Here is an 18,173-nt window from a genome sequence, read left to right as displayed (position 1 = left end):
CGTCCCAGGCGAAACTTTCAGAAGACCTATGAGTTTTGCTTATTACGAATAAACCTGATTTCCAAATACCCTGATTCAAAACAGTCATCTCAGTTCTTTGGAGGCAAATATACTTTTTAAGATTTTATTTATGTACGTGAGAGGGACAGCGCGCACGAGCGGGGCGAGGGGCAGACGCAGAGGGAGAAGCAGGTTCCCCGCTTGAGGAGCGAGCCCGATGCGGGACTCGATCCCAGGACCCCGGGGTCATGACCTGAGCCGAAGGCAGATGCTCTACTGAGTGAGCCCCACAGGCGCCCCCAGAGGCAAATATTTTAAAGCTGATTTTATTTCTAGAGGTATCTGTGTCCTTCGTTTGCAGCTGACATTGTACACGCTGAACGACTGTCGATATAAATATACATCCGTGTGACGTGTAAAAGCGCTTCCGTTTACTTAGTCCCCCAGCACACGCTCCCCACCCTGCCGCGTTGTCCGAAAGTCCAGCCGCATTGAGTGCGTTAAACGTCGAGCGAACACGATCCGCTTCAACCCCCAGGTTGTAAGAGTGGTTTGCGATGGTTCCCGCGTAGCAGGAGAGGCAGCGGCCTCACCCGGGATGGGCTCGCCGGCTCGCTCTCCCGGGGCTCCTGAAGCCACAGGACGCGCCCTGCGCGATTTCTGGAGACATGCACGTGGAGAGGGAGGCTTCTGTGTGCTTGCAGCCGTGCCCGGGGCTGGGGGGCGTGGAGAAATGGCACTTGCAGGTTTGATGAGAGCGGGAACAAGGATGGAAGCCGTGAAGTCGCCCTGCTGGGTCCCCGAGGTCGCCCGCGGGGGACACGCCGGAGCACGCGCCTTCCCTGCACGCGGCCACGCGGGCCCGGCCGTGTCCTGCAACCCAGCGAGCAGCAGGCCAGCTGGGGACGTGCACACACGCAGCAGGAGAGGCAGCACTGGGCCGTCCGTGTGGGCCCAGGAAGGGATCCAGACGCTGCCGCTGGGCGCTGAGCCGTGTCGGCGAGTGACAGGAGCAGCCTCTGCTCAGCTCCGTGCGTCCTGGGCGGGGGCCGGGGCTGCACCCCCAGGACCTCTGGCCGCCCTGCACCCCTCTGTTACTGATGCCGCCACAAGCACACGTAAAACGGTACGCATGGACGAGGACGTGGGGCGCGGTATCCCGTGGCCTCGGCCTACGAAAGTCCACGAGCTGCTGCACTGCCATCGGCACATCCTGCAGGATGTGGGGGGGCGGGTGATGGGTCTCCCCACCAGGTCACTCTCTGCTCCGCGTGGGGAGGGATCCCTCAGGCTGCAGCATTCCCGGGCCCGGGGCAGCCTTTCTCTGACAACATCCATTGCCCCCCCCCCAAAAAAAAAACAGGAAAACCCAAATATAGTATGTTCTGAGATGGAAATGTGTGGAAATGTGTTCGGGGGAGATTGGTCTCGGGAGTTCGTAGAGGATTTCACAAAGAGTCTGTTGCACAAAAAAAAAAACTACAGGTGAATCGCTTGCTTTTGCCTAAATTGCAGAAAGCTTCTATTTTATGGTCTAAATCCCTGCAGCGTCTCGAGGGAAGAATTAAAGCGCGTTCGCAGGAATGCGCGTCTCAGGCCGAGCTTTCCGTGTGCGTCCTCAACGACAGCGGCCAGAACTGCCTTCCCACCCAACGCGCGACGCAGCGTCATCTGCCGTTGGCGAAGAACATGCTCCTTTACTCGTCATCAGCTGCAGACGTTAAGATCTAGCGAATGCTATTGAACGCTGTTTGCGCTCCCGCTGGCGTGCCGGGGATCGTGGCGGCGGGCACCGCGTCACACGCTGATACGATGGCACGTCAGCCCGCGGCTCAGGCGCATCTGCGGAGTGGTGCACGGGTACCCGGCGCCCCTTGCGATCCGTGTGCCCTGGAGCCGCCCGTGCCCGCCGAGCCTCTCGTATCACCTTACAGGCCTCCGCGAATTTGGGCCATGGAAGCCCCAAGTCTGGCTTTGACCCTGTGTGTCTTACCTGTCGTTTGTCCCCTGGGGTCACCGGGGGGCTCTCGATGGACCATTGAGCGGTAAGAGGGACACAGGCTCCCAGTCTGAGATGCCCACAGGGCCGGCTTTGCCCGGTGCCCCCCCCCACCATGCGCCCCGTGCACGTGTGCAATGCAGGAGGCGAGGCAGGCTCCGGGCCTGCGTCGTGTCCCCGCCTGCACCGCTAGCGGCTCGCTCCCTTGGCCTGGTTTTCCCGGTCACACTGGCAGGAGAGGCCGGAGGACGAGCAACACATCTGAAGCCACGGCTTCCAGAGAACGTTGCCCAGCGACAACTGATTGGGGACGGCCTGCAGGGTCTCGGCGTGGCGGTCGGCCGCCTGCTGCATCACTGCGAGGATCTCGCGGAACCGGGGCTCGGTCGCCGGCGACAGTGGGCTCCTCTCCCCGGGGTCCTTGGCAACATCGAAGAGCAGCGGCGGGTGATGGCGGCTGACGAAGTGCCCGTGGCAGAAGCACACGTGCGTGGAGAAGCAGCCGTTGGCGCCCTCGGGGCTGAACTTGGGCGTGAAGAAGAACGCCTTCCAGACGGACGTGCCTGCGGTTCACAAGGACACAGGTTGGTGGGCTGGGGACATGGGAGGGGGGGCTCGGACTCGACACCGAGCGCCCCGCAGGACAGGAGGCCCAGGGCTCACACACGCAGAGCGGGGCATGCACGAAGCGGGGCTGCGAGGAAGCAGTGCTCAAGCAGTGCTCCACGGCACACCTGCGGGTGCCCGTGCGTTGCCTTGTGGTGCTCACAATCTGCCCCCCCCCCTTGCATGTCTCTCTCTGTCTCAGTCTCTCTCCTTCCTCGTCCTTTTCCCCAACCCCCCGAAGTCTCAGGGATGCTGTGCAGACAAGAGGACGAGGAGCCTGTTTGTTCTGTGCCCAGGACCGCCGCTGCGGCTTGGAGGGGTACAGCGGCCACCCAGACAGCATCCTCGGACCAACACATTCTGGGCTCCCAGCTCTACTGCCTCCCGCTCTCTGAGCTTTTCAGCCTGCAGCCTGTGTTTCTGTCTAAGGCCTTCCGGAGACCAAGGTTCCCCGCTAACTGCAACAGGAGAGACGCTAAAAGTGCACGCACACGCACGCACACGCACACGCATGCACGCAGCCATCACGACGGTCTTCCACACGCTAAGGCCTCAGATAACATCTTACAGTCTCTATCCCGAGAACGCCTAAAAGGAGCAACTCAAGAATGAAATGAGCCTGGTCGTGAGGATGGGGAGCAACCACAAATGGGCAGTAGCTGGAAACGTCCTGATACCCGACTGGGACTGCGATTGGCTGTGCTGAGCTGCACGTTTGCTAAAAATCGTGGAACTGGAATTTTATGGTAAGTGATGTCTTTTTTTTTTAAATTTATTATTTGTTCATGAGAGACACAGAGAGAAAGAGAGGCAGAGACACAGGCAGAGGGAGAAGCAGGCTCCATGCAGGGAGCCTGACGTGAGACTCGATCTCGGGGCTCTCGGGTCACAGCCTGAGCTAAAGGCAGATGCTCAACCGTTGAGCCACCCGGGCACCCTGCTTTTTTGATTTTGAACCTCACTTACCTCTCGCGCGGCCACGGGGAACAGAGAGGAGCTAACAAAGATCTGCGTATGCATCACGGAAATTCTAATAATAGCCAAGATTACGTCACCAAACAAAGAATAAAACCTTCCCTACCTCCTGTTTCACGAAGAAGGCACCTTCGAAAAAGTTGGACACGAATACATTTCTTTGCAATGAATTCTATTATCCTACAGCTTTTTGTTCTGTTTTTTTTTTATTTTTTAATTTTTAATTTTTTTTTTGTTTTTGTTTTAATGCTTTCTTTTTTTTTTTTCTTTACATCACAGTAGAAAAGTCTCCAGCAAAGTCGAAGTGAAAACGTAGCCGGATTTGTGAGGCGGCTTGGGTTCAGCGTCAGGCGATAGCCGCGTGCTGTGGATTTCGCGTGACCCGCTGGGCTGGGGGCTCTCGCCTTAACGCGAGCATTTATCTTACACGCTGTGTTCACAGGCTCGAAAATCGGTAACGGAATCCTAGAGTCAAGTATCCACCTGCTTTCTAAGATAGATTTTTATCCCCAGAATCAAGCTGCCGTCACGCTGAATTTTTAACAGCACCGCCTCATCGGCCCCAACGTAACGCCGAGGCTTCCAACGCACGTTGCACAGTACATTTAAGCTCAAGTTTCCCACCGAAACGCGACACACTTGATGCGTGCTATCATAACGCTTTTGTGATTTCTCCCACAATGTAATGGGAGTGGTGATATCAGCTCCTGATTAGATTATGTCACTCAACTTGCTGAGACAACGCAAGTAGGTAATTATTATAATCACGGAATTATTAAATTATAGAGGAGACACTGCAGATTAACAGTTAAAAGGGATCTCGTGTTTCAGAAGGGCGGAAACAGAACCGTAGCTCCCAGTGTTTGGACAATAAGTGTTTAATAAGGCTGGGATTGCGGGACGCGGGCCTCCCACTAATCAGAACAAGCGGTAATTGGACCCTGAGAACATTCGCGGTCAGTGCTAATTCCCTGGTGCCGGTGACCTGCTGCTGAGCCAGCTCGCTCCCACGGAGCAACACAGCCTGGATCTGCAGCGCCCGCCGGGTCCCGTCACATCAGCCACATTTTAACGGCACATGGGGAAGATTCCTGAGCAAGCAGGGGCGGCCTCCCTGCAACTACATCCTGACCCTAAATTTCTGTTTTTTTTCTCTAATAAAGTATTGTGAGCTCGGGCTGCAGGCTCCTTACCTTTGAGCAGAGCATTAAGGAGGGCAGCCCGGGTGGTTCAGCGGTTTAGTGCCGCCTTCAGCCCTCAAGACCCGGGATCGAGTCCCACGTCGGGCTCCCTGCATGGAGCCTGCTTCTCCCTCTGCCTGAATTTCTGCCTTTCTCTCTCTCTCTCTGTGTCTCTCATGAATAAATAAATTAAATATTTTTTAAAAAAAGCATTAAGGAGGGCACGTGACGTGACGAGCAATGGGTGTTGTGTACAACTGACAAGTCGAGGAACGCTATCGCAAACTATGTGGGCTAACTGAATTTACGTTAAAAAAAATTATGGACAACGTCCCTGCACATAGTACAGCAATCAGTGGCAATCTCCTCCCAAAGTAGGTCTGCGATGATGCAGCCCACCCACCCACCCGAGTACTGGCTGACACGCAGCCCCACACGGATGACAGTCACGCTTCCCCACACACCTCCGCATTCCCAGTCTTGGGCCCGTGCATCGTGCCCTAGGTCATAAGCGACTACTGGGTACGGCGTTTGCGGTGTTTTGCTCACTGACAGGCACTCATCCTAGCACGGAGGGTGCCACCTACTAGGTGCTCAAACACATTTGTGGAATAAATGGACAGATGAAGTATTGGATAAGCAGCCACAAAACCATGGGCGCTGGCCAATGAGCACTGCTAACCAGTTCCAGCGACAACAATGAGGCAAGTCAATAATAAGCCATAAAACCCCTGGTGAGGAGACCCCTGAGCCAGGCCCCAAAATACTGCCCTGTCTCCTTTCCTGCTGCTGGGTCAAGGCTGCAGACGTTCGACAGTCGCACAGGACGGAATGTCACTTGTGTGCGCGTCTGAGAAGCAAATTTTACCCAAGGGCCAGCTGCCTATGGGAATCTGGGTCTTGCTTTTCTCACGTACTCCTATTTTCTCTCTCTCTGTTCCTTTTTGTGTTTTTTCCTCCACAGGGTGTGCCTCTCCAGCCCCTGATCCAATATGTTCCTTCCATCTTCTCTGAATGGGGTGGTGGTGGGGGTGATGGCAGCGGTGGGTACAGTGGGGTGGGGGTAGGGGTGGAGGGTGGCTTTACAGAAATGCGATTCTGTGAGGTTCAGGATGTGATAATCACATTTCCTTCACGAGGCACGAGTCACAGACACCTCATTCTGGACGTTTCCAGCAGGCCCCGTATAAAAACAAGCGCGAAGGGGGACGCTTCCCATTCTCTGGATGACTCAGACCTCACTGTGTCAATTAATCTGGAAAACAAAACAAAAAAAAAAAAAAAAACAAAAAAAACAAACCATGTCCCTACGGACATTTGGAATTACAAGACACACTGATGAGATACAGCAAACAGAACGCTTCCAGGTCCAGAATCCGAAACCCGTGCTTGTCTCCTATTTATCTTCCAGAAAACACTGCGGGCAAGCCGCCCGGATTTGAAGGAGCAGCTCTGAAGGGTACACCTGCTGTGATTTCTGCGGCTAATGGAAGAGTTGTGATTTTGCACTTGAAACATAATGGAGAGGCTGCTCTTTAAAGAAGCCTTTGGGAAAAAAAATAAATAAAGAAGCCTTTGGTAAACTGGCGGGGTGCATGCGGTGGGGAGCGGGAGGTGTTGAAACCCAGTACGATCGCCACCCCGAGCTCAACAACGAGCCGTCAGGTAGGAGGTCCAGCAGAGCGTAGCCTCCAGGATCAAGATCCAAAGCATGACACAGAGAGAGAGACACACACACAGAGAGACAGGGAGGTCTCCTTCACTGCTGATGATGAAGCAGGAAATCCGTGCTCCGTATCCACCTGCTGCACACACAGTGCTGACGGAGACGGTGCTCCACACGCTCCCGTGCATCTTAGTCACCTCAACGTCGCTGCCCTTCTAAGTTCCAATACAAAGAACTCTGGAGCCTATCCCTAATACCTAGGATTATGGCTTGGTCGCATCTGTCCCTTTACACCTGTTACAAACACAGCTCCAAAACTGGCATCGGAAAACCCAAATTCTTTCCCCTTTGAGGCAGAGTGCACCACGGAAAGAACACCTGTTTTCAGACAAACGAGGACAGGGAAGCATCTGAACTGAGCTCGAAGGTCTGACTCTAGCCCACGAACCCGCCACCTCTGGGCTTCGGAGAGAAAAGCACACACACATCCTAGATGCCGTTCTGCGGGACAGCGCAAAGCTACAGGAGTGCAGAAAGCGCTAGACAGCAGGCACAAGGGGAACGTTTCAGGGGAACCTTGGCGGTGCTCATCAGCTGCTAAGCATGACCCAAAAGGCAAAAGAGGGAAAATCCTTTCAGGCAGAGGATGCTGCACACAGCAGGGGAGGCTGCTGTGGCTCCAAGTCATTATTGAGAAGGAGGCTGTGCCAGGGGCGTGAAGCTGGGCAGCCAGCCTGCAGGGCACGAAGGAAGGAGGCTGCAACCTGGAGCTTCCTCTGTCTGGCAGGAAGGACTTCCAGGGTCCGGTGATGTTCCTGGACAGCAACAGCACCAGAAGGAACAGGAAAAGACAGGACCAGGAGGAGCTCAAAACAAAGCACCGTGACCCTTGGAGGCACCCCTCGGCCTTTACAAAGCAAAGCCCACTTGCCGCTTCATCTCCTTGCAAGGCATTGGTTGCGAATGTACTACAAGCGTGGAGAGCTCTGTTTTACTCACTGTTCCGAGGATGCCAGCGCACAGCATTTAAGTAGAAGTTGCAGTAATGGAAGAGAAACTCGTGATCCGAGTGTTGGGTCTTCCCCTGAAGTAGCGGCATCAGGTCATGGCCATCGATGATTCTGTGGGACAAATCAAGCAGGCATCAGGTGGTGAATGGCCACACCATCCTTGGACTAAATCATCCCAACCTTTGAGTAGTCCCTCCAGCAAATGAGACCATGATGGAGCCACCTCGTTATCATTCGGCCACCAATAGAGAGAACACTCACTGACCTCCTCAGGTGCCACATGCAACTTCGCGGAGCCAGTTCTGCTCTCGTATGAACTCCTTCAACCCTATAAGCTGCACCATGAGTTGGGGCCATTATCATCCCATGGCGATGAGGTGGAGGAACATCAACCATAAAGCGTCAATGACTTACCCAAGGTCATGGGATGAGGACCAGCCCATGGGATGGAAACCCAGCCGATTACTGGGCATCTGTGCTCTCAACTGCTCTCCCTGCTGCTCATCCTAGACTCAATTTCCGCCCATTACCTCAGCATGCAGGAAGCTTTATTCACAAAATATAGCTCTATGAAAAATAAGAACATCTAACAATTTGGGTGACAAAAGGGTAAGACTTAGCGTGGGAGCACCTTGGATTGGAAAGACGTCAGCGGAACCACATTTCTCAATGAGAATTAATTTGTGAATGAATAGTAATGATGACGATAGTAAACACCCTCTGGTTGCATTGTTGCCAGATGCAAATATCTCTCCTAGGCCTGGGTGTGTACGCAGACCAAGGGGAACTTTCCGGACTGCAAACAACTGATAATATCCTATTGGTCATGAGCGAAAAGATGATCTGGCAGTTAAAGAAATGAAAAAAAAAAAAAAAAAAGCCAAACATATTGTTTTGATCCACACTTGATCTTAGCCAAAAGGCCGAGAAGTGATCATTTTGTTTTGAGTTAAATATTCATTAACAGCCACTAGACCAATGGAAGTCATTGATACCATTAGGCTCTGTTATCGAAAAGAGGGACAGAGACCCACTTTGAAAGAATTAGATGGTTTCCCCTGAAGATTATCTTTCTCTGATTAAAAACCTTCCATCCCTGTGATCCCTTATGATGAGGAATTTAGAAGCTGGAAGTCAGACTTGGCTGTATAATTTGGGTTAGTGTTCTTGAGAGGTCCCCATCCCCTGAGCTTTGTGTGTGGTTTATTTTGGTGTCACTAAAAACCCCCGTCATGTAATTATAGCCCTGTTGCTTAGCACTGCTCCAGCCTCAACCCTTGTTATTAATCACGAGCTCCGCGGAAGCCTTTGGAATGAAAATATTCTATTATTGTGAGTTAAAAATAAGAACAAAAGGCAGACTTGGCCCCCTTCCCAAGCCCATGTTCCCGTTGGCCATGAGAGGAGGAGAAGGAAGCGCCGTAGACAGACGGTTCTATTGAGAAGTGGCGAGCACTCTCTGAAACACGATTTCTATGCTGAAATGGCAGTCATTGTGCCAAAGTCCTTTCAAATCCCTTTCGAGAAGGGCTCAGTCCTTACGAATATGCAAAGCTGCATGCATGGGTGGAAAGAACGGAAGGATGTGCTAGAGTGGGTAGGTGTAAGAGCCGGAACAGGAGAAGCCCCCGCCGTGGTGAAAAATGGCCTAGAGGTGGGGACAGAAGGACACACCTGTGCTCCCAGGACCCCCAACTCAAGAGCACAGCAGACCTTTCCAGGTGGCACTCAGGACGGAGAACGCGACTCCATTCCCAGGACACCTCTACCTACCTCTACTTGCTTGTGCTTTGGATGTAGACATAGAGGCTTTTTTTCTTTTCTTTTCTTTAATATCCTACACCTAATGTGCTCATTCCTAGAAGCGGGCAATAAATCACGCTGCTATGGAAAGCTCACCGTTTAAGAGAGCGACAGAAATATGGCCTGTCAAAACGAGGCTCATTTCTGCCATGAAAAATTGACAGTGACCCTACTGCACTCAACTTTTAAACGGTGTCTAAGCTATCAAAATACCCGGGATTGTTCTAAACCGCGTGTGCGAGTCACACTTAGCGACGGCCATAACCCCGAGACAACATGTGTCCCCTGACATGGCCCATAGGGAAATGTTGCCGTAACGTCACAACCTGTGGGACCGGGGCCGAGGCCCTCAGAAAATGACACGAAGCACTGGTGTTTGGTATCCCGAGTCTCCTTAATCGGCCTTCGGTGTCGGCAAACTCAAGTCTTCATAGCAAGTGTGCGCACACAGCTGCTGCTATGAAACCGGATGGGTTGTTTCACAGCGTCCGCTTGATCCTGTGAGAACTGTGTTCATCGGGGGTCGTGTTTAATTTGGAGGGTGAGGTAGGAATATTCTCCATGGGTTCCTGCCCCACAACAAGGGTGACGATTTCAAGCATTCGTTTCCAAGCATGGTGATTTCGGAATGTCCTGTCAGATCAAATCCCATGGGGATGACTCCCACATCGAGGCAAAGAGCAGGTTTTTGGGAATGTTCCTTGGGCTAAAGTGAAGCTCGTTCCGCCCTCGACATCCTGGCCTCTCTCTGAGCTCTGAGCCAGTGAACCATCTGCCTGGATGTTCCTTCCTCGGCCTGGTCAGCTTGCAAAAGGATTTGGGGATCATACAACAAGCAAAAGCTTTGCGGGTGAGAGAAGACACCATTTTTGGCACACTGACGCAGAATCTTGGACCCATGTTTGTAGAGTTAGGCTGTGCGGTATTCAAAATCAAGGGATTTCTTCAATGTAGAAAGAGGACAGTGAAGAAGACATTTTTAGGAGAAAGTACATGCATCCTTCATAACGTAAAGGAAATCCTAAATTCTATCCCATTTTGGGTAGAGTGCACAATTTAAAGAACACCCAGTTTGGGCCATATGATGACATCGAGACGTTTGAGGTTTGAAGATCTAAATCTAGCCTGTGACCCTTTGGGAAGAAAGCCACATAAACATCTAATGTCTCCCCATGAAGAGTTTCACCTTTTATTCGGCAAAACACAAAGGAACTAGTTTTATTTGTTGGACTCTATAGAAATATTCTCCTGCGGTTGCCTAGCTATCGGGCAGCAAAATTAATTTATTAAATGTCTTCATTGGACAAAAACGGTATCAAGCATTCAAGTGTCTTCGTAAGTTGGAAAAAACATGAATTTTTTATTTTATTCTGTTTATGGGATAGGAGACCTAGGTATGTCACCTGTAAAATCTGATTCTCAAGGATGTCGGCGCCCCCCTCCTTCCCACCCAGCGGAACGGCCGATGGCCAGAATTTAGACAGTTTCCAAAGGTTTAACCAATTAGGGCATGCTGCAATTCTTTATCACCAGCATCTGTGAACAAAGAGCATGGTCGCAGACTTCCTATGGCAATATTCTATCCGCTTGCAAAAATGTGATGAAATGTTTTTCATTTTCGGGAATTTCATCATACATCCTTCTTATGTATGTGCTTGTTCCTGATGTTTTATATCACACACACAAGAAGGTTGCCCTCCATTTATTTCCAGAATCAGCTCATTTGGAGACACAGGGGGAATGATTTTTCTGAACACGCCTTAGGGTAATGGCCACCACAAGTTCTTTTGATCAACCGTGCCGTTGAATGCAAATGGATCACTGAAGTGCGTGTGAATGAAAAATTCGCCGTGGAGAGGAATCTCATACGGGCACGCCACGGGGTGGAATTAGAGAATTATTCTCACAGTAGCGCTGTGACTCTGCAAAGCGAAAATCTCCTCTGTGTATCCCCGAAGCACTGCTCTTTTGACCTAAGTAGAAACCCTGCATGGAAGAGCTTCTCATCTCCCACCAAGCTCTGATTGGTCAGGACGGCCACCCACCAGACACCAAACGCTTCTTGGGAACGACAAGGTTGTACTTGAGGGCTACGGGTCTTCTGAACAGAAATCCTCCTGTTCCAACAAAACACACAGAAACACGTGAGGGCACCTCATTAAGTCCTCATCAGACAGCTTGCGTTCGACCCTTGAAATGAGTTTATTCTCCTGAGAAATGTAAATCTAATACTGCTCAAGCAAGAAATCGGGGAAGCTGATTTCCACCAATCTCTGGGGGAGAGAGTAAAGACTATTTTCTGAAGAACAGATATTTGTGAATCGTTTATGGACGGATATACCTATGGAGATACGGTCCAGGTGCTTTCGCTGAGGATTTCCGATGACATTAATCCATTGTAACAATATTTTTGGTAAAAGATCCATGATGAACCTCAGAGCAGAATTTGTCACAGCAGCACCACTAACATATTTCTGGGTTCTTTGTTTTGTGAAGCCATCTTGAGCCTTGTAGGAATGTTTAGTTGCATCCCTGGCCTTTGGATGCCACTAGATCCCAAAGGTACTTCTTCCCTGTACAGTGTGGCAGGATCACCAAAACCAGCCAGTATTCACTCATGTACTCGGCGTGCTCTCGTGCTTTCTGAGTCAAGACAATGAAAGTCAAAACAATGAAAAACATCTCCAGACATTGTTAAATGGCCCCGAGGGGAAAGAGTCAACCCAGTGAGAACGACTGCGTTAGATGATCCAAGTCTCCAGGGCAGATATATAAGGTTGTTCTCTGGATCTCATTGGTAACATGGTCTAAGTAAGACGTTGTGTAACTGTTATGTCCGTGAAGGATCTGGAAGTAGATTTCTGTTTTCTCATCGGCACAGTCTCTAGGATGACGGTGGCATCTCATGGGGTCTTGCATCCCAACCCAGAGGCAGCGTCCTTGCATTGACCTTGGTCAAGAAGCATCAGTGAGATCCATGAAAAGAATCCCCAATATTGCAAAGGGGGTCTTCCCAGTGTCATGGCTCACACATTAAATACTTTGGGCCTGCCAAAGACAGAGGCTGCTTCCTTCTTCCGTGGGCACAAAGAACACAGGCTGGCCGAGCCTCAGATTGCGGTGGTCAGGAGATGTGAGCCGCAACATTTCCCTTAAAGGATCTTTCTCTTTGCTCTCATCTTTCCCTTCCTGTATTTTTCCCCGATTGCACGGAAGCCCATTGAAAGATGCCGTGAAAGCCAACGCACTGCTGATTTTCGTATGATGAGCCATGAGAGAAAAATGTAATTAATCAAATTACGTAAACACTGTGTGTGAGCTACTGAAGGAAAGACTAAGTTTTACTCCAAGTGTAAGAACAAAGACCGAGTAGATGAGACATGGAGTGAGATTTCCAGCTTCACATAAGGCAACTCTTCCCATGACTTTCTGTTACCACGTCTTCTCTCATCAAGGCAGCCAAGGAATTGTTTGAGCAGAGTACATCTCACAAGTCCCCTTCAGCCCTGTCACCTGATGGTTCTATGATCCCGGATGAACAATAAATATAGAAGAAGGAGCAGCCCTGAGGTACTTCTTCCCTGTACAGTGTGGCAGGATCACCAAAACCAGCCAGTATTCACTCACGTACTCGGCATGCTCTCGTGCTTTCTCTCCTCCCATCGAGCCTCCAACGGCTGTTACTGAACCCGTGCTCCTGGCGAGGCATGAAGGCCCACAAAGTTAAACACTTACCCGGCACAGAAGCCAAGACTGGATCCCAAGCAGGATCCCTGCTCCTAGGCACAGCACCGGATGCTCTCAGAGTGTGGCTCAAAGAGCCATGGGGACCCCATTCAGGGGGTCCAGGAGGCCACGAATGTTCTCACGATAATACCAATGCTCCACGCCTTTAGGCCACAGTGCACTCTGCCCGTAGATTCGTGGTGGATGATGACACCATCACTGTCCGCCAATGGAATGTGTGCTGGGGTGCTCTCGTGTGTTCCAAGTTGTTTCAGGCTTTATGGTTTCTGCGATAAACGTTGACAGACATAATCCACATATACAAAAGGTCTTTGGGTCCTCAGTCACTGAGGAGTGTACGTGGGTGTTGAGACCACAAAGTTTGTGAAGGGCTGAGCTGTCCAATGCTCTGGTGTGTGTGTATGTGTGCGGGGGGAGATACACCTAAAGAACAAACTTGAAAACAAGAAGGAAACAATAAACAAAGAAACAAGCCTAAAAGCAACGGGAGATGAGCAAACCTATCCGGGACTCCGCTCGGGTTGAGCGGTGCTTGTCTGTCTGCTTTGCCGTTTCCTCTTCATTCCGCTGGCAGCTGAATTTAAACAAGATTTGCAGCCCGCCTGCATGACATTAGCCTGGCCTGCCACCAAACTAATGAAAACAATTAGTCAGCGTGCTTCACTTAAAACTCTTCAGATTGGTAATAACACTTAAGAAGAAACCATTGGCGATGTCATATGAAGTTGTATTTAAATTTAAGAGAAAGACGTTTCATTTAGAACTTGCTAAATGAAGACATGCTGGGAGGGAGGGCCGTTAACTGGGGAGCCAGCTGCCTTTCTCGCTGCTGCAGTGAAGAGCAGCTGAATGGGGCTGCAGGGAAAGGGAAGGCAGCAAAACACGGTGGGTCAAAGAGGAGGCTGCCCAGCTGCCTGGTGACAAGCCCGTGGAGGGCACAGCCGGGAGAGGCAGGATCTGTGGGACATTGAGAGCAGAAGGCTCATGGAAGCCAAAGACCACACATGCACACCACCCCATGGAGCTGAGTTCCCACTGGGATAATGGGATTGGTGGTGTTTCTATGTCCGCGGCCCCACCAGTAAGTCCCATAACTGGACCTGAATGACGAGTCCAGCTGGTGACAGCTTGCCATCATGCAGGCAAAGCGGAGCACACTCGCCTGTGAGATCCCAACGATACAATACCGAGCGCCCCTGAGTCGCCGTACCTGTCCTCCGGCAATGGCGATCCCGCGAGTTTGGCCACCGTAGGAAAGATGTCCATGTTGCTTGTCGGCTCGTCTATCACTAGTCCAGCCTGGATCACTCCCGGCCACCGAAGAATACCCGGGATCCGGATACCTCCTTCCCAGTTGTTTGCTTTCCCCCCTAAAAGGCCCAGAAAAGAGGCAACAGGGAGATGTATGTCTTTTCAAAGCTTGGTTCAAGGCTCATTTCAACACACTCATTAATAGTCAACATGGGGCGGGGGATTTGGAAGAACCAAGTGTTCTAATGACACGGATTCAATGAAAATTTTGTAAGCAATATTGCATACATTGTCGTGAAAAAAAATTATGACATAGTCACTACTATGCAGGACACACGCCAGCACTGCCTGGTGGTCATGGTCCATGGCTATGACCAGGGATGCTCATTTCTCAGATCAGTGAGTATGGAGTCACAAAGCTGAACTTCCATTTCTATTTCTCTCCAGCTGTAGTAGGCAAAGCAATGGCACCCCAAAACGTCCATGTCTGACTCCTCAAAATCTGGGGCTATGGTACCTAATGTGGCAGACAGGGATTATCTGAGTGGCTTCAATGTGATCACAAGCATCCTCGTAAGGGAAGGAGGGAAGCAGGAGGCTCAGAATCCAGGCAGAGGGAGGCTGGCTGATGCTACGCTGCTGGCCCTGACGATGGAGGAAGTTGCCCCACAGCATGGAGGAAGTTGCCCCATGGCTGCCTCTGAATGTTGGAAAAGGCACAGAAACACATTCTCCCCAGGAGCCTTCGCAAAGGAATACAGCTGCGCCTGCCTTGACTTTCGAGCCCATTTTGGATACCTGCCCTCCGGAAGTGTGAGATGTTCAATCTGTATTGTTCTGAGCAACCGGATTTGTGGTAATTTGTTAGAAATGGAAAACACCAGCTCTGCGGCTCAGCCATCTGAGCCTCGCACCCCCAACACATCCAGTTAAGTATTAATGTGGAATTATTTCAAGGGCCTGGGACAGAAGAGAACCAAAAATGGCCATTTTCATCAATGCGAGACCTTACTAGCAGGACAGCTCTTACTGTTTAGTTGAAGAAATGAGCTTTGTCCACATGAGCTGACGTGACCATAACCAGGTGGAGCACGACAGGGGTGTGGGGAGCGGATGGTGTGTAAGGTAAGCTCCACTGCGAGTGGCTCTGCAGAGAAGATGCTCTCCAAGGCCTGCAACTAGTGTGTCTGGAGGGACATAGGCAGCGGCAATGCCAGCACGGGGCTCAGAGTAGCCAGGGCCGGATTCCCCAAGCCATGCAGGTTGCACGCGGACAGATGTAAAACGAGATGCGTGGTTTCCCCTAAAGTAGCTCCCCACAGCGTTAAAATGAGCTGGGCACAGCTCAGTACCACAGGAACAATAACCACTGGATGTCACAGGCAGGAAAGAAGGGAGGATGGATGTTCAGCTGCTTGAAAATACCTTTCCAGGGATCCTGGGTGGCTCAGCAGTTTAGCGCCTGCCTTTGGCCCAGGGTGTGATCCTGGGGTCCTGGGATCGAGTCCCACATCAGGCTCCCTCCATGTGCATGGAGCCTGCTTCTCCCTCTGCCTGTGTCTCTGCCTCTCTCTGTGTCTCTCATGAATAAATAAATAAAATAAAAAAAAATACCTTTTCAAACTTTAGAAGAAAAATTAAAGAGTTGAAGAACTGAAAGAGAACCCTGATGCAAATGGCAGGTACAGAATGCATGCAAACGATGCCTGCTTAACAAAGGATGTAAATGCTTGTTTAAACTTTAAAAATGGATTGAGGGAGACAGAGGTTTAAGGGATCTTGCGGCAAAGCTTCACTTGGTCCTGCTGGTTTTTGATGACGGCACGCTGAATTCTGACCACAATGGGAGCTGATGACTATAGACTGAACACCTCTCATAAGCAAGATCTTTAAGCTTCAGGCAGTGAATATTTTGTGCGCACAGACACCAGGGAAAATCCACAAATAAATTCACATCATAGTTGGCGGTTTCTATAACGGCCTCCATGAGAAGTTAGAAGTATCACGGTACATCTTTTCAACATGATCTTAAGGTAATTATGTGACGAATACTGCTACCCTTGCATCACAGATACCACATCAAAGAATAGGGAAGTTCAAATCATCTGCCATAATTTATTCCAGCTGTCGATAGCTGAGTGAGCTACAGGGGGAATCTCAACATGTGAATTAGTCTGATTACCCTCCTGTGAGATCAATCACAGAACTTTCACCTGCTTATTCGAATCAGGCTCACGGCATTTCACCTGCTTAGCCTTCTACTCGATGAAACTTAGAATATGCACCTGTTTACCTTTCCACCAGAACAAGATAATGGGATTTTCACCCGCTTATCCAAACTCATAGAATTTAAACTTGCTTATCCATCTGCTAGATCAAGCTCATACACTTCTCCTCTCTGTGTCCTTGTACTAGATCAAGCTCACAGAATTTAAACTTGCTTATCCGTCTACGAGATCAAGCTCAAAGACTTCCATCTGTTTATTCTTCGAGATCAATCTCACAGATGATGCACATGCGAATCCTTCTACTAGATGAACCTCATACAATTTTCACTTGCTTATCCTTCCATTAGATGAACCTCAGAGTATTTTCAACTGCTTATCCTACTGCATTAAACTCACAGATTTTTCATCTGTTTATCCTTCTGTAAGATTTAGCTCACAGGATATGCACATGCTCTCCTTTTACATGAACCTCATAGAATTCTCACCTGTTATTCCATTAGATCAAGCTTGTGGGATGTTTAAAAAAATCTGTTCTTCTACTTGATCAAACTCCTAGACTTCAATCTTATTCTTCTTCGAGTTCAAACTCATAGACTGTGCACCTGCTATCCTTCTAGATGAACCTCATAGGATTTTCATTTGTTTATCCTTCTATGAGATCGAACTCAGATTTTCATTTGTTTATCCTTCTATGAGATGAAGCTCATAGAATATGCACAGGACTATCCTTCTAGATGAACCTCATATAATTTTCACATTTATCCTTCTATGGAATCAAGCTCATAGAATATGCACATGACTATCCTACTAGATCAAGCTTATAGAATCTTCATGGTTATCCTTCTAGATAAAAATTCAGGGTATTTGTATGTTTACCCTTCTACTAGATCAGTCTCCTATAATTTCACTCTAAACTTAAGAACAACAAAGTAGGGGCATCTGGGTGACCCAGTTGGCTAAGCGTCTGCCTTTGGCTCAGGTCATGATCCCAGGGTCTCCACGTTGGGCTCCCTGCTGTGGGGAGTCTGCTCCTCCCTCTCCTCCCCACTTTGGCTCTCTGTCACTACCTCTGTCTCCGTCTCTCTCAGAAATGAATAAATATATATTTTTATAAGCTTGCTATGTAACAAAACATCTTATCTAATTAATGGGTGGTGTATGTATTTATTGTGCCACTGGTTAACATAAAATAAAATAAATAAATCAGAAGGTAGATCAAAGTACCACAAAAAGAATCCTTTAAAAATGTATCTTCTACATGCAATGTGGCACTGCAGATTGGATCTTGAAATGAAGAAGTGCGTTAGAGGAAAATGTATATAGTTCAGTTACCAGTGGTGCACCAGGGTTAATTTCTTGACAAATAACTGGTTATGCAGAAAGTTAACATCAGCGGAGGCCGGGTGCAGGGAAAGCAATAACTATCTTTAATACCTTTGTAATACTGTCTATGCTGATTCCAAAGTAAAAATTCTACTAAATACACACATGTAGATAAGTATATGTGTGTTCCCCAAGTTGACTAAGTACTTGGCATGGTCTAGATCACATCAGAGAAGACAATATGAATTACTGTACATGGTTTTATATGTACTGTTTTTAAAGTTTTTAAAAAATATTTATTTGAGAGAGAGAAAATGTGTAAGTGGTGAGGATGAGTGGAGGGAGAGGGAGAAGCAGACTCGCCAGTGAGTAGAGAGCCTGATA

General features: G+C 49.5%; 1 protein-coding gene and 1 non-coding gene across 6 annotated transcripts in view; both read right to left on the bottom strand.

Annotated features, from left to right (window-relative positions):
* Positions 1–2,184: 2,184 nt before the first annotated feature.
* The window catches only part of STS (steroid sulfatase), a 140,937-nt gene continuing 124,948 nt past the window's right edge, over positions 2,185–18,173 (bottom strand). For all 5 annotated transcript variants that reach the window (XM_055337418.1, XM_055337421.1, XM_055337417.1 and 2 more), the window contains 3 exons: positions 14,198–14,357; positions 7,427–7,548; positions 2,185–2,562 (listed from right to left, as the gene is read on the bottom strand). In XM_055337418.1, coding sequence (XP_055193393.1) covers positions 2,189–2,562; positions 7,427–7,548; positions 14,198–14,357 — 656 coding nt within the window. In that variant the 3' untranslated portion in view covers positions 2,185–2,188. The remainder of the gene's footprint in view (positions 2,563–7,426; positions 7,549–14,197; positions 14,358–18,173) is intronic.
* On the bottom strand, positions 8,181–8,372 carry LOC129519010 (U2 spliceosomal RNA). Its single transcript, XR_008666323.1, has one exon. It is a non-coding gene; the product is annotated as a U2 spliceosomal RNA (small nuclear RNA).

The sequence above is a fragment of the Nyctereutes procyonoides genome, unplaced genomic scaffold, assembly GCF_905146905.1.
Source record: "Nyctereutes procyonoides isolate TBG_1078 unplaced genomic scaffold, NYPRO_anot_genome, whole genome shotgun sequence".
Classification (NCBI taxonomy): domain Eukaryota; kingdom Metazoa; phylum Chordata; class Mammalia; order Carnivora; family Canidae; genus Nyctereutes; species Nyctereutes procyonoides.
The sequence above is the reverse complement of the archived record's forward strand: the minus strand, read 5'-3'. Positions and strand labels throughout refer to the sequence as shown.